Raw genomic sequence first — 13,357 nt, forward strand, 5'->3', positions numbered from 1 at the left:
TTTATTTGATGTCTTTCAATACCGTGGCTACAACACATGCAAGAAAGTGATGAAATTTCACTGTGGCTTGATAAATCATTTATTGATGTGCTCCTTGAATTAGTTTTAGAGTTTTAATGAAATGTGTTTGAGGAGAAAGGAAATAAGAAATCAAGCATGTCTTGCAATGAACTGTATAGTTTCTAAAACACAGTACATAAAAATGTAAACATACACACAGACACACACTCACACACGCACACACATATACTGAAGATGGACCTGTAAACCAAGCAAATCAATATATGTAACACTGATTAAAAATCATAAAATATTCCAAACTGATTATGACAGATTTTTTTCCTTTGAAGATAGCATGTTTACTTTGCTTTTAGCCTTTCGTTATCGTTAATGTAGATCTGATAAGGAGAGAAGATTGATGGCTTAAAGCTGGAGTAAAACATTCAAAGTACATCACATACGTAAATTGAAATGATGGTAAGAGGTGGGGGTATGGGGGGATTTGTGGGAAATGTGGTCATAGACTTTTACAGAGTTTGGATTATAGGAGTTGTTAAACTGGCTAAGCCATAACTGCTACCTCATTTGTGGTTTTGGAGGCCCTTGTCATGGTTCTGGAACCTCGAATTGGCAAACAGGTGGCCACATTTAACAACTCAGCTATTGGGAAAAAATTATCTTCCTTCCAACAAAGCCTTAGATCCACTTATTCAAAGTAACACATAAACAAAATATTTGGCCACAGTATTTTGGTCAGCCTGACACACTAGCTTGAAGAGTCTTGATGTTGAGGTTCATACTTTGCATAAGGCCTTTTCTGTAATTTTACTAACTCGTTCAATGTCAACATACTGAAAATGCAAGAAGTGAGATTATAATATTATTAAGACTTAAGACATTGTCTCATTACAGCAAGCCTGAAATTGTGGGTGGGTCAATACATTAGTACAGTACATCAGTAATAACGTAATGTAATCTTATGGGTATTTATAGATACTTCAAAATCTACAAGAAAGTGCTTGATTTAACACACACACACACGTGACCCTGGACAACAAAACCAAAATCATTAGGATATTTAATAAAGATCATGTTCCATGAAGATATTTAGCAAATTTCCTACCATAAATGTATCAAACCATTATTTTTGGTTAGTAATATCCATTGCTAAGGACTTTATTTGGACAAGTTTAAAGGTGATTTTCTTAATATTTAGATTTTTTGCCCCCTCAGATTCCATATTTTCAAATAGTTGTATCTTGGCCAAATACTGTCCAATCCTAACAAACATTATATGAAATAAAAGCTTATTTAATTAGCTTACATATGGTGTATACAATCTTAAATTTTGAAAAATTGACACTTAAGCCTGGTTTTGTGGTCCAGTATCACACACATATATAGATATGTATGTGTGTGGGTGTTAATTCAGGATTCTGAAAATATTTGGCAAAATTAAAATGAGATAATGAGAACAACATCTAATTTAAGTGAATCAGCAAAAAAAAAAAAAGAAAAAGGAAAAAAAAAAAAAAAACACAGAAAACAAAAACAAAACAAAACAAAGATAAGATCAAATAAAAAGCTAACATAATACAATGTTTGTGTGTTGTATTGTATTTATAACTTTGGTAATTAGCATTATTTATCAAAAATAAAATTAGTCTTTACAGTCATCTTGATTCATACAATAAATATTTTTTTCCCAAAAACACAGACATTCAAATATTACCCTAAAACAAAAAAGCACATTGTAAATTAAAGAAGTAAAGATTTTTACATTTGTACAGAAAAAAAACGAAAATATTTAAAATACAAGATTACACTTGAATCTCTGCTTCATCCAAGATGTCTCTTGGCAGTGTTGCAATTTTTGTGTAGCATCCCAAACCTGTTTCCGAGACCACTGGAGAGGTACAAGGTGTCCTAACGGTAAGTACTGACAGTGAGGGGGAGAAACTAGGAGTCATTGCTGAATGGGTCAACTCTGTGTTTCTAGTGTGTGTCTTGGTGTATGTGGGCATTCTGACCAGTGGTGATCTTCTATATGGCATTCTGGGAGGGACAGCACGTATTCCTGGCTGGGCAATGGATGTGATGAGAGGAGGGGGGCGTAAAAGGCTCTGACACTCTGGCTCCACATCTCTGGCCCTCATTCCTTCATTTGGAAGCATCGCAATGTCTGTAAAAACAGAGGCCAAAGGTTGGAAGCGAGGTTGCCAGTTGAGAAAATAGTCCCAACTGTAGCTTCCATGTAGCTGTTCCTCAGAGGAAATCAGATTGGTGAGTGAGCCCTCAACTGAACCTTGGTCATCAGACATAGACATGCACCTTCTCATGACTTCCTCCACTTCCTTCATGTTGACCACCTGAGGAAGCATTCCTTCACCACCTCCTTCATCCTTGAAATTATGGAGACTTTCAGAACTGGGCATGTCCACTATTTGGACTATACCTATATTGGCACTGGAAGATGGGTCTTCATATACCGAGTGGAAGGAGAGTTGGTCTGAGTCCCCAGGGATCCCTGAGTCTGAGAGTTGTGCTGTGACAGAGCTGAGTTGTTTAAAACATGCAAACTTGCTGATCATTTTGATCTCTTGATCTTCAGTAGTCTCTTCCTCAGTAGATCCTCTTCCACTCGAGGTTTTCGAGTTTGAGTTTCTTGAAGGGTTTGGGATATCCATTCTTCCCCACATGTCTAATGGTTCTTGTAAATCTTGGAGTTTAATACCGCTGATACTGCTGTGAAGGTTCTCACTTGTTGTTGCTAAAGAGTCAGACTCATGGTTGAGGTTAGCAGATAAGGAAGTTGCCTTCTTTACGGATTTCTCTTTGAACCTATACCTTAAAACAATGTAAATGAAGCTTATTAAAAGTAGGAGGAACACTATCAATGACACAGTGAGACTGGCAGTGTGAATGCTGAGATCAACACTTGTCAGAGCCTTTGCTAAACTGGATATGTTCACAACTACATGGCAGATTGACGTCTTGGAGTCTAGTTTGGGGCTGCTTGCTAGAACAGTCAGGTCCTCTATTGTCTCATTTGAGATGGGACTTCTTTTCTGATACACAGAGTTTGAGATATATAGGTAGCCAGTTGTTTTGTTGACACTGAAAAATGGGGATGGGTTGACTAAAGAGTATTCCACCAAACCATCCAGACCACCATCATGATCCATAGCCATCAGCTGGCCTATACTTTGGCCAACCCTGACATTGGTCGGCAGAGAGAAATGATACACGTTCTGTGTGAAGATGGGGCTGAACTCATCAATCCCTTCAATTTCGATTCGTACTCTCAAGGTTGCCACTTGATATCCTTTGTCACGTGCCTCTACCACAAAGCAGAAATCACTTTCTCCTTCAAAGTCAAATGTCTGTTTTGTATGGATGTCTCCAGTAAGAGGATCAATACCAAAGGCTTCTTTCTTCTCTGGGTTGCTACTGTCATAATCCTTGAAACAGGGGGTTAAAATGGAATAAGTAAGTAGTCCGAAGGTTCCTGCATCTTCATCAACAGCATTTACTGTGCATACATGGGTAAAAGCTGGCAGGTTTTCAGGCACAGAGCAATTGTGGGTGGGGAACATGAAGAATGGGGAATGGTCATTCTCATCCAGTACCAATATGTAAACAACGGCAAAAGATATCTTTTTGTCACTTGGGTTACCATCTGATGCTTGAATTGTTAGGGTAAATTTACTATCCTCTTCATAGTCCAGTGTACCATTAACTTCAAGAATACCAGTTGCAGGGTCCACTCTGATCAGGCCTCTGTTGTTACCTGAGATGATGTTGTACGTTACCGTCCCATTTGCCCCTAGATCAGGATCATAGGCAGAGACATAGATAAGGGCTGTACCTAAGGGGCTGTTCTCAGAGACCTGTGCATGGTATTCTGGACTACTGAAAACAGGTGCATTGTCATTAATATCAAGGACTTTGACTGATACCACAGTCGAGCTGTTAAGGGGAGGGCTTCCCCTGTCTGTTACAGTCACAGTCAATAAATAAGTGTCTGTGGCCTCCCGGTTCAGATTATCACAGAGCACTATTTGGCCAACAGTTCGGCTTTGGGCTTTACCTGGAATGCTAACAACTTCAAGGCTGAACCGCCTCTCGTCATTTCCACCAACGATTGCATACTCCAAATGGGTGTTTTTATTTGAGTAGTCCTTGTCCTCTGCAAAGAGAGTGAGGAGAGTACTTCCAACAGATACATCCTCAGGAACATTCACCTTGTATGAGTTCTGCGTGAAGAACGGGGCATTATCATTAAAGTCCACCACCTCTATGTCCACAGAAGTGACACTAAATAGGTTTGGGTCACCACTGTCACGTGCCTCCACCAGTAACCGTAACATGTTTCCATTTGTAACATAGCTCAGAGGTTTGTTGGTAAACACTGAACCTGTAGGCAGTATAAAATTCACATTAATTCTTATTTTACACAAAGCATTGTTTTATTCTTTATATCAAAAAATACTTTCATTATACTACCATTTCTGTCATCTAGTGAGTTAAAATTTCTTGTATTGCTGTAGTTTGTGCGCGAACAATTTTTGTAGAAAATTACCATTTTCAGGATCAATGTAGAATCCTCTTGCCGGGGAAGAAAGGAGCCTGTAAGAAATTCTTCCATTTTGGCCAGAGTCTTTATCAGTTGCTGATACAGATACAACATATGAGTTTGCTGATGTCTGCTCCGGCAACACAATCTGGATGTGTGTAGCAAAATATGGTCAAGTAAGAAAAGCATGGACAGTGCATGATATTATACTAAAATTCCAGTGGTGGCTTGTCGGTGGAGGCAGGGGAGGGACAGCTTCCCCAAAATTTTGAGGTGAAATTGGGAGGAGGACGATTTAACGTTAATAAAGTTTACAATTTATTTTTTGTTCATGTCTCAGAATGTGTATTTTTATTTGTAATTTCACAGCTGTAACACCATAACATGTTACTAAAGTTGGAAAGCGCTGCTTTTCTATCGCAAATTTGCCAAATCTGCTGATGTGATTACAACCGCTAAATGATAGAGAAGGGGAGGGGGAGGCTGGGTGAGAGCTGAGCTCTCGTGCCTCCGTTGGTAAAAACTTTTTGGCCAATCACCATTGAGTGTTCACTTTCAGCTCTGAGTAGTGTTGAGAAAAGAAACCTCGCAATGTAAGGGAGGATAGCCTCCTATCTGGTATATCAACCAATCATCATAGAGACATAAATTACGTGATATTAGTTTGTATGTCTCCCGCTGCACTGATAATGAACTTATGAGTAGCGATATTGAATATTGGATTGCTAACAGATTTATCAAGCTGTCATACAAATAGTATATATACAAATTAAAAATAAAGGGAGAACACGTCTAAGCTGGATATAGGCTAACGTTACAGCAGTCGGCTCTTTTAACACAGACTTTTAAAAAGGGATGCATGTTTGCTTCAAGTGATAGGCCAGGTAAGTGAAATTATATTATCTTGCTGTGTCGTTTTCTTTAAGTTTTCTGACTAAAAGCAACCAAAAAGCCATTTTAAAATCGTTAAGCAAATAATAATAATAATAATAATAATAATAATTGGCAGGGACCCCCAGACAAATACAATTAGTGTGCCTCCTCTGTTTTAAACCCCACGAGCCGCCACTGTACAATACTAATATACATAAGTAGATAATGCATAGCCCGTTGTTCATTATTGAAAAATAAACATTGACAAAGTAATCGAGGCCCCTTACAATAGTTTGATATAATACATTTACCTGGTATGACTCCTGAGAGAAGACTGGAGGGTTATCATTGACATCCAACACCTTGATTGAGATTTCAGCCTCAGTTTGATGGACAGAGTCTGATGCTTCCACTCTTAATGTATAGACAGCTTGATCTTCATAGTCCAGACTTTTAGTTGTGGTAATTATTCCAGAGTACTGGTCAACTGCAAAACTTCTACTGGTCTGATCCTTCTCTATTAATCTGTATGTTGCAGAAGGGGTAAGGTCTACATCATTCGCAGTCACTTGTGTGACAATATAGCCAACAGGAAGATCTGTGCAGATTAAAAGAAACACATATTTTCAATATGTTGTTCTTCAACACATTGAAACTTATTAAATACAATTAGAAAGTCTCAGAATGTTGGGTTTTGTGCCAGAACAAATACAGAAAGAAAAAAAACAGATATGTTTCATACTTTCTGCAATGGTCACTGGTTCCATGGATGGGATCGTAGGACTGTTGTCATTCACATCTACAACCTGGACACGGACAGTGCAGGTGCCTGTAAGGGGAGGACTCCCCATGTCCTCAGCTTGAAGAATTAACCTGTATTGGTAAATAAATAAATAAATAAATAAATAAATAGAACTTCCTAGCCTGTTAAGCCACCAGAAAATGAAATAATGATATCTAAAGGGCATCCATGATTGGTCAATCAATTTTCAATAGACCATTTCCATCTTAAATTAAGTGAAGATGAAGCCAAGAAGGTGTGTCATACTTGTAGGATGAGACAATTTCTCTGTCCAAGACAGCATTGGTGGCAAGAATCCCACGAACGGAATCGATCACAAATGCATTATTGTGATTCCCATCCACAATGAAGTAGCTGATTTGCCCATTTACACCACTGTCAGAATCTGTCGCTAACACCTAAAAAATTAAAGTTATGTTAAAATTGGGTCTGGTATGTAACTTGAAAATCATTTTGGTTTAACTAATGATCATACAGATTTAATTTTTATTCACAGTAGCCACTTATATGATTCTGAAGTTATATAAAGTCTCTTTGTGCTACTGTGTGAATCAGTTGTATATAAAAAGTCATTCCATAAAAAACAATTACCATAACAATCATGGCATTGTGAGACAACAGCGCAAGATTATTACCTGCATGACATAGGAGTTATGAATTTGTCCCTCCCATACAGCTGTTCTATAGTAGCTTTGCTTGAACACTGGAGCATTGTCATTGACGTCCTGTAGAGTGATAGCCACCCTGGCATAGGATGTTTGGTGTCCATTTTCAGCCAAAACCACTAGGTGATTTTTATGCTGTACCTCAAAGTCCATCAGTCTCTGCTTCCTAACTGTGATATCACCTGTGAAGGGGAAATTTACAAAAAATAAAAAGCTTGACAATGCCCCTGGATCACTAACTTCCTACTACAAAACATTTTATACTACAAAGCATGATACTGTTTGTTACATTTACTTTCTCAATACTAAACATATTTGTTAGAAATGCCTAAAAATGTAGGATCCCTGAGTTCTTTTCTTTTTCTTTAATGATTCTATTGTCAACAAAATGGCCAAAATAAAAGATTTTTTTGAAAAAAAAAAAAGTAAACTGCTATTCTTATTCCTTATTATTATTCATAAAAATAATTTATAATGTATTTGTATATCATCATCATCATTACAATACCACTAATAATAATAATTTATTATTAGTATAAATAAAATTGCTAAATAATAAAAAAACAATGGATTTAATATATTACATTATTAACAATTATTATTGTTGAATACTTTTTTTGACAGGAGCCTATGTGGGCATATTATATGCAAAATTATGGTGGTTTTATATATATATGTATATTTTTATATATATATATGAGAGAAGACTTTTTTTTTGAATTAACACTTTTGAAATATGATGGTTCTCACCTGTAATTGGGTTAATAGTGAAGGCTTCATTTTCATTGCCACTAAAAATACTGTACTTGATCATTCCTTCATCTGCTGTCTGGTCATGAGCTACAACATTTGCCACCCAAGAACCTTATAATAAGAAGTGGTAAACACAAAAACAGTCAGTCTAGCATCCACAAGATCTGACCTCAGAAATACTGACCTCTAATTTGACAACTAGGTAAATCAATTGTGAAATGTAAAGAGGAAATTCTCGAAGGTAAAAATATTTCAAATTTGTGAACTAAAATGTTGGTCATTGTATACCTGTCTTGCTGTTCTCTGGCATCGTGACTTCATAGAGTTCTTCAGTAAACTGTAATGGTGGCTCTTCACCATTAAGCTGAATGAGCACAAGGCAGCTAGAGCTTAGAGAAGGTCTACCTAGATCCGCAGCCCGTATTCGGAGCAGCTTTGTTCCATACACCTCATCACTCAGGGGGGCTTTCAACCTCACAGCTCCAGACTCATCAACCCGAAACATCTCATCTTCTTCTGCTAAACTAAAAACTACTGTCCCATTGTCTCCTTGGTCTGGATCCTGGGCTGTAACCGTTATGATGGGTTGACTGGGACGTGTGGTTATGGAAGACACTGACACCCGCACGGACTTGTCGCATGCCGGTGGATTGTCGTTAATATCTTCCACTTGTATTGTAACTGTAGCGACTGAGCTGCGTGGACCCTGGCTGCAGCCGTCAGTAGCTACAGCACGGAAAACATGCTGGGAACGAGTTTCACGGTCCAATGGCTTTGTGAGCCTTATCACACCAGTAGAGCCATCAACATAAAAGTTTCCAGAATTTTCCTCCGCCAAGGAGAAGGTCACTACACCATTGGGCCCCTCGTCGGGATCCCATGCTATCAGCTGTAGGATCTCTGAACCTGCAGGGAACCCCTCGCTAACGCTGCAATGATAGCTTTTCCGAGTGAATGAGGGGCTGTTATCATTTTCATCTGAGAGGGTGATGTGCAGCAGTGCAGTAGAGCTCAGAGGTGGATGCCCATGGTCAGCTGCAGTGATGACGAGTGAGTAGTTGGATCGCTCCTCTCTGTCCAGGATTCTCGTGGTGCTGATTGCTCCAGTAACAGCATCAATGCTGAAACACTCTTTATCTTCTAGTAGCCGAAAAAGAGACATAAGCACTGTAAGTAGACACTTTGATCTTCTGAGACGGACAATACACACACAGTGCATTAACATGCAGAAATCGTTTTCTAAATCTCACTGAGAGAAAATGCAGGAAAACATCTCTCACATATGCACTGGTTCCTCCTCATCCCTATTCTTCCACTCAACCATCCTTTCCATCACCCAGCTCACCCAGAATGGTCAACAGTAAAAATATAATGTTCCACATGAATGCAAGTGATATTTATAATGATGTTTAGTGTCATTTGAATTGTCTCAGGGTGACTGGTACAATGGTCTCAATTTTGCAAGAAGTAGACTTAAAAAGGTAATACAGATCCTAATAGTTAAAATATATTTTGCTCACTGTAGAGGGTGTGCCATTTCCCAGTGTGTTTCATGCAAAATGCCTTTTGTCTCAAGAGGTGATTACGCTACATGATCAATGCAAATTCCAATTATTACAACCCGAATTCCGGAAAAGTTGGGACGTTTTTTAAATTTTAATAAAATGAAAACTAAAGGAATTTCAAATCACATGAGCCAATATTTTATTCACAATAGAACATAGATAACGTAGCAAATGTTTAAACTGAGAAATTTTACACTTTTATCCACTTAATTAGCTTATTTATAATTTAATGCCTGCTACAGGTCTCAAAAAAGTTGGGACGGGGGCAACAAATGGCTAAAAAAGCAAGCAGTTTTGAAAAGATTCAGCTGGAAGAACATCTAGTGATTAATTAAGTTAATTGATATCAGGTCTGTAACATGATTAGCTATAAAAGCTTTGTCTTAGAGAAGCAGAGTCTCTCAGAAGTAAAGATGGGCAGAGGCTCTCCAATCTGTGAAAGACTGCGTAAAAAAATTGTGGAAAACTTTAAAAACAATGTTCCTCAACGTCAAATTGCAAAGGCTTTGCAAATCTCATCATCTACAGTGCATAACATCATCAAAAGATTCAGAGAAACTGGAGAAATCTCGTAAGGGACAAGGCCGGAGACCTTTATTGGATGCCCGTGGTCTTCGGGCTCTCAGACGACACTGCATCACTCATCGGCATGATTGTGTCAATGACATTACTAAATGGGCCCAGGAATACTTTCAGAAACCACTGTCGGTAAACACAATCCGCCGTGCCATCAGCAGATGCCAACTAAAGCTCTATCATGCAAAAAGGAAGCCATATGTGAACATGGTCCAGAGGCGCCGTCGTGTCCTGTGGGCCAAGGCTCATTTAAAATGGACTATTTCAAAGTGGAATAGTGTTTTATGGTCAGACGAGTCCAAATTTGACATTCTTGTTGGAAATCACGGACGCCGTGTCCTCCGGGCTAAAGAGGAGGGAGACCTTCCAGCATGTTATCAGCGTTCAGTTCAAAAGCCAGCATCTCTGATGGTATGGGGGTGCATAAGTGCATACGGTATGGGCAGCTTGCATGTTTTGGAAGGCTCTGTGAATGCTGAAAGGTATATAAAGGTTTTAGAGCAACATATGCTTCCCTCCAAACAACGTCTATTTCAGGGAAGGCCTTGTTTATTTCAGCAGGACAATGCAAAACCACATACTGCAGCTATAACAACAGCATGGCTTCATCGTAGAAGAGTCCGGGTGCTAACCTGGCCTGCCTGCAGTCCAGATCTTTCACCTATAGAGAACATTTGGCGCATCGTTAAACGAAAAATACGTCAAAGTCGACCACGAACTCTTCAGCAGCTGGAAATCTATATAAGGCAAGATTGGGACCAAATTCCAACAGCAAAACTCCAGCAACTCATAGCCTCAATGCCCAGACGTCTTCAAACTGTTTTGAAAAGAAAAGGAGATGCTACACCATGGTAAACATGCCCCGTCCCAACTATTTTGAGACCTGTAGCAGAAATCAAAATTAAAATGAGCTCATTTTGTGCATAAAATTGTAAACTTTCTCAGCTTAAACATTTGCTATGTTATCTATGTTCTATTGTGAATAAAATATTGGCTCATGTGATTTGAAAGTCTTTTAGTTTTCATTTTATTAAAATTTAAAAAACGTCCCAACTTTTCCGGAATTCGGGTTGTAGTTCCTTTCTCCATCTTGGGGGATGTTTGTCTTGGTCTGAGTACTTAAGGAACTGTTTGCAAGATGATCAGGGTGATTCTGCAGCCAGAATGAGCCCATTGGAGGAAGGGTGTCCACACACTTCATACTATGCATTTTTCTAAAAGTCAGGTATGCATCTTACTCTCAGATTCATCTGTGAGAATTTGATGTTTTGTATTGATTTGATATCTTTGAATTGGTTGTGTAATTGGCATAATACATATTTACCTGATTGATAATACATTGTTTCATTTGATTTTACTCTGACTTACTCTGAAATTTTTTTCTCAAGTAGATTATGTGAAGGTGTATGTTTCCGCAAATCAGCATCCAGGGTTAAGTGCATACTAGATCTCAGGTTAGATGGAGCTTGGAGCACATCAGGTGAGATTTTAGATTTCTGACTAACTGCTTGACTTTAGTTAAGTTGTACTTAGTTGCGTTAACTGTGGGGGGCTAGTCACAGTACTTGTCATAACCACCGATTATTGTTTCAGCTTTAATTAAGTTGTATGTAGTTATATTAGCTATGGGGGTCTAGACAAATAGTAGGTTACTAACATAACCGCTGATTATTGTTGAGTTTTAACTAAGTTGTACATGGGTAACTGTAGGGGGCTAAACAGAACTACTATTTAAAGAATGGTAAGCATGGGCGACCTGTTAAATAGATTTAGTCATAACCTCAAAGCCCACGTAAAACAGTTGACGTGAGGCACTCTGAGTGACATAGATTCCTAATGAACAAGTAAATATAAAGTAAAGAGTTAAACAGAATATTCAAATGTCAGAATAATAATAATTAGAAAAACAAACAACCAATTTGCTTTTGAACCTAAATTTGAGTCAGATTAGAATTTAACTTGAATTAAATAATGTTGCATGCGGAAGACAGAACACGCAAGAGACCTTCAGCCACCATTGGATACCTTCCTTGGGCCAAGTTGCGTGGACCTTACAGCACCGATCCTCACCTTAGGATAGGTTTTCTTTAAGTATACATTTTCATATGTATATATATATATATATATATATATATATACACTACTTTTCAACAGTTTGGATCAGAAAGATTTTTTTTAATGAAATTATTTTCTTATATTAAGCAGGAATAAAATGTATCAAACAATCCTGAAAATACAGTTTCCACAAAAATATATAGGGCAGCCCACCACTTTTCAACACTGATAATAAAAAGAAATGTTTCTGAAGCTCCAGACTAGCACATTAGAAAGACACTGGAGTAATGGCTGCTGAAAATTCAGCATTGCCATTACAGGAATAAATTAAATTAGAAAATATATTAAATTAGAAAATAGCTATTTTACTAATATTTGACAACTGTTTTTCCTAATCAGAAGAGGATAAGGGACAAGCAATATTAAAAAATAAAACCATCTCGAGATTAATGTAATTATAATACGAGATTAAGAAAATGTCAAAATAAAATGTTAAGATTAAACTCATTAAATTACAAGAATAAAGTCAGTATGTTTTGAGATTGCTTGTTAAATTTCAAGAAAAAAAGTTGAGATAAAATGTAGAGAATAAAGTAATTAAATTACAAGAAAAAAAGGTTGAGATAAAATGTTGAGAATAAAGTCATTAAATTACAAGAAAAAAAGGTTGAGATAAAATGTTGAGAATAAAGTGATGAGTTTTCTGATGTGATGAGAAAAATGATGAAAAGCGAGTTTGGCTAAAGACGGTTTTGAACCCTAGTCAATCGCATCACATGCTACTTCCCTGTGAAATTCTCTCTGTCACGGTGTGGTGTGGGAGAGAACTTTAATCTTGAAATGGTTTTATTTTTTTAATAAAACTTGGCCCTAATCCTCTTCCGTAGTTTTTACAGTTTTTTTTATATGTATATAAAAATGCAGCCTTGATGAGCAAAAGCAAATTCTTTTAAAAACATAAAAAAATCTTACCAACCTTAAACCTTTCAGTGTGTTTTATAAATGTACAAGTTATTTGCACATTAAGTAACAAATACAAATTTGGACTCTAAAATCCCAATATATCAAGCAGGCATTAGAAAGGGTTCAACAAACCATTATGATGAAATTACTTTTTAATTGAATAATTATTTTCAAACACAAATACATATATGTGTTAAATTATAAGGCCAATTTAAATTGCTTACCTTTTATGAAGTACTGAATCGTTCCATTTAGTCCATTATCAATATCTGAGGCCTGGAGGATGTGAATGACTCCTGGTGGCAAGTTCTCTGGGATAACTATGTGCAAGTCAGGCTGAGAAAATTCTGGAGTGTTGTCATTATCATCCAGGACAGAGCACTGGACTGTTGCAGTGCTGGACAGAGATGGACTCCCACTGTCCTCTGCCTGAACTGTAAAGCAGCCAAAAACACATGAGGAGGTGACCATATTATTTTAAGATTTTGTAATTAACATAGAATTACAGCCTTTTGAAAACACTTCCAAT

General features: G+C 37.5%; 1 protein-coding gene across 1 annotated transcript in view; it reads right to left on the bottom strand.

Annotated features, from left to right (window-relative positions):
- Positions 1-1,681: 1,681 nt before the first annotated feature.
- Positions 1,682-13,357, bottom strand: part of dchs2 (dachsous cadherin-related 2) — a 37,087-nt gene continuing 25,411 nt past the window's right edge. Inside the window, exons 12-20 of the mRNA XM_059554035.1 lie at positions 13,053-13,262; positions 7,958-8,806; positions 7,667-7,780; positions 6,887-7,098; positions 6,498-6,649; positions 6,192-6,322; positions 5,761-6,047; positions 4,583-4,724; positions 1,682-4,417 (exon numbers count right to left, since the gene is read on the bottom strand). Of these exons, the coding sequence (XP_059410018.1) occupies positions 1,821-4,417; positions 4,583-4,724; positions 5,761-6,047; positions 6,192-6,322; positions 6,498-6,649; positions 6,887-7,098; positions 7,667-7,780; positions 7,958-8,806; positions 13,053-13,262 (4,694 nt within the window). The 3' untranslated portion in view covers positions 1,682-1,820. The remainder of the gene's footprint in view (positions 4,418-4,582; positions 4,725-5,760; positions 6,048-6,191; positions 6,323-6,497; positions 6,650-6,886; positions 7,099-7,666; positions 7,781-7,957; positions 8,807-13,052; positions 13,263-13,357) is intronic.

Source organism: Carassius carassius, chromosome 7 (genome assembly GCF_963082965.1).
Source record: "Carassius carassius chromosome 7, fCarCar2.1, whole genome shotgun sequence".
Taxonomy (NCBI): Eukaryota; Metazoa; Chordata; class Actinopteri; order Cypriniformes; family Cyprinidae; genus Carassius; species Carassius carassius.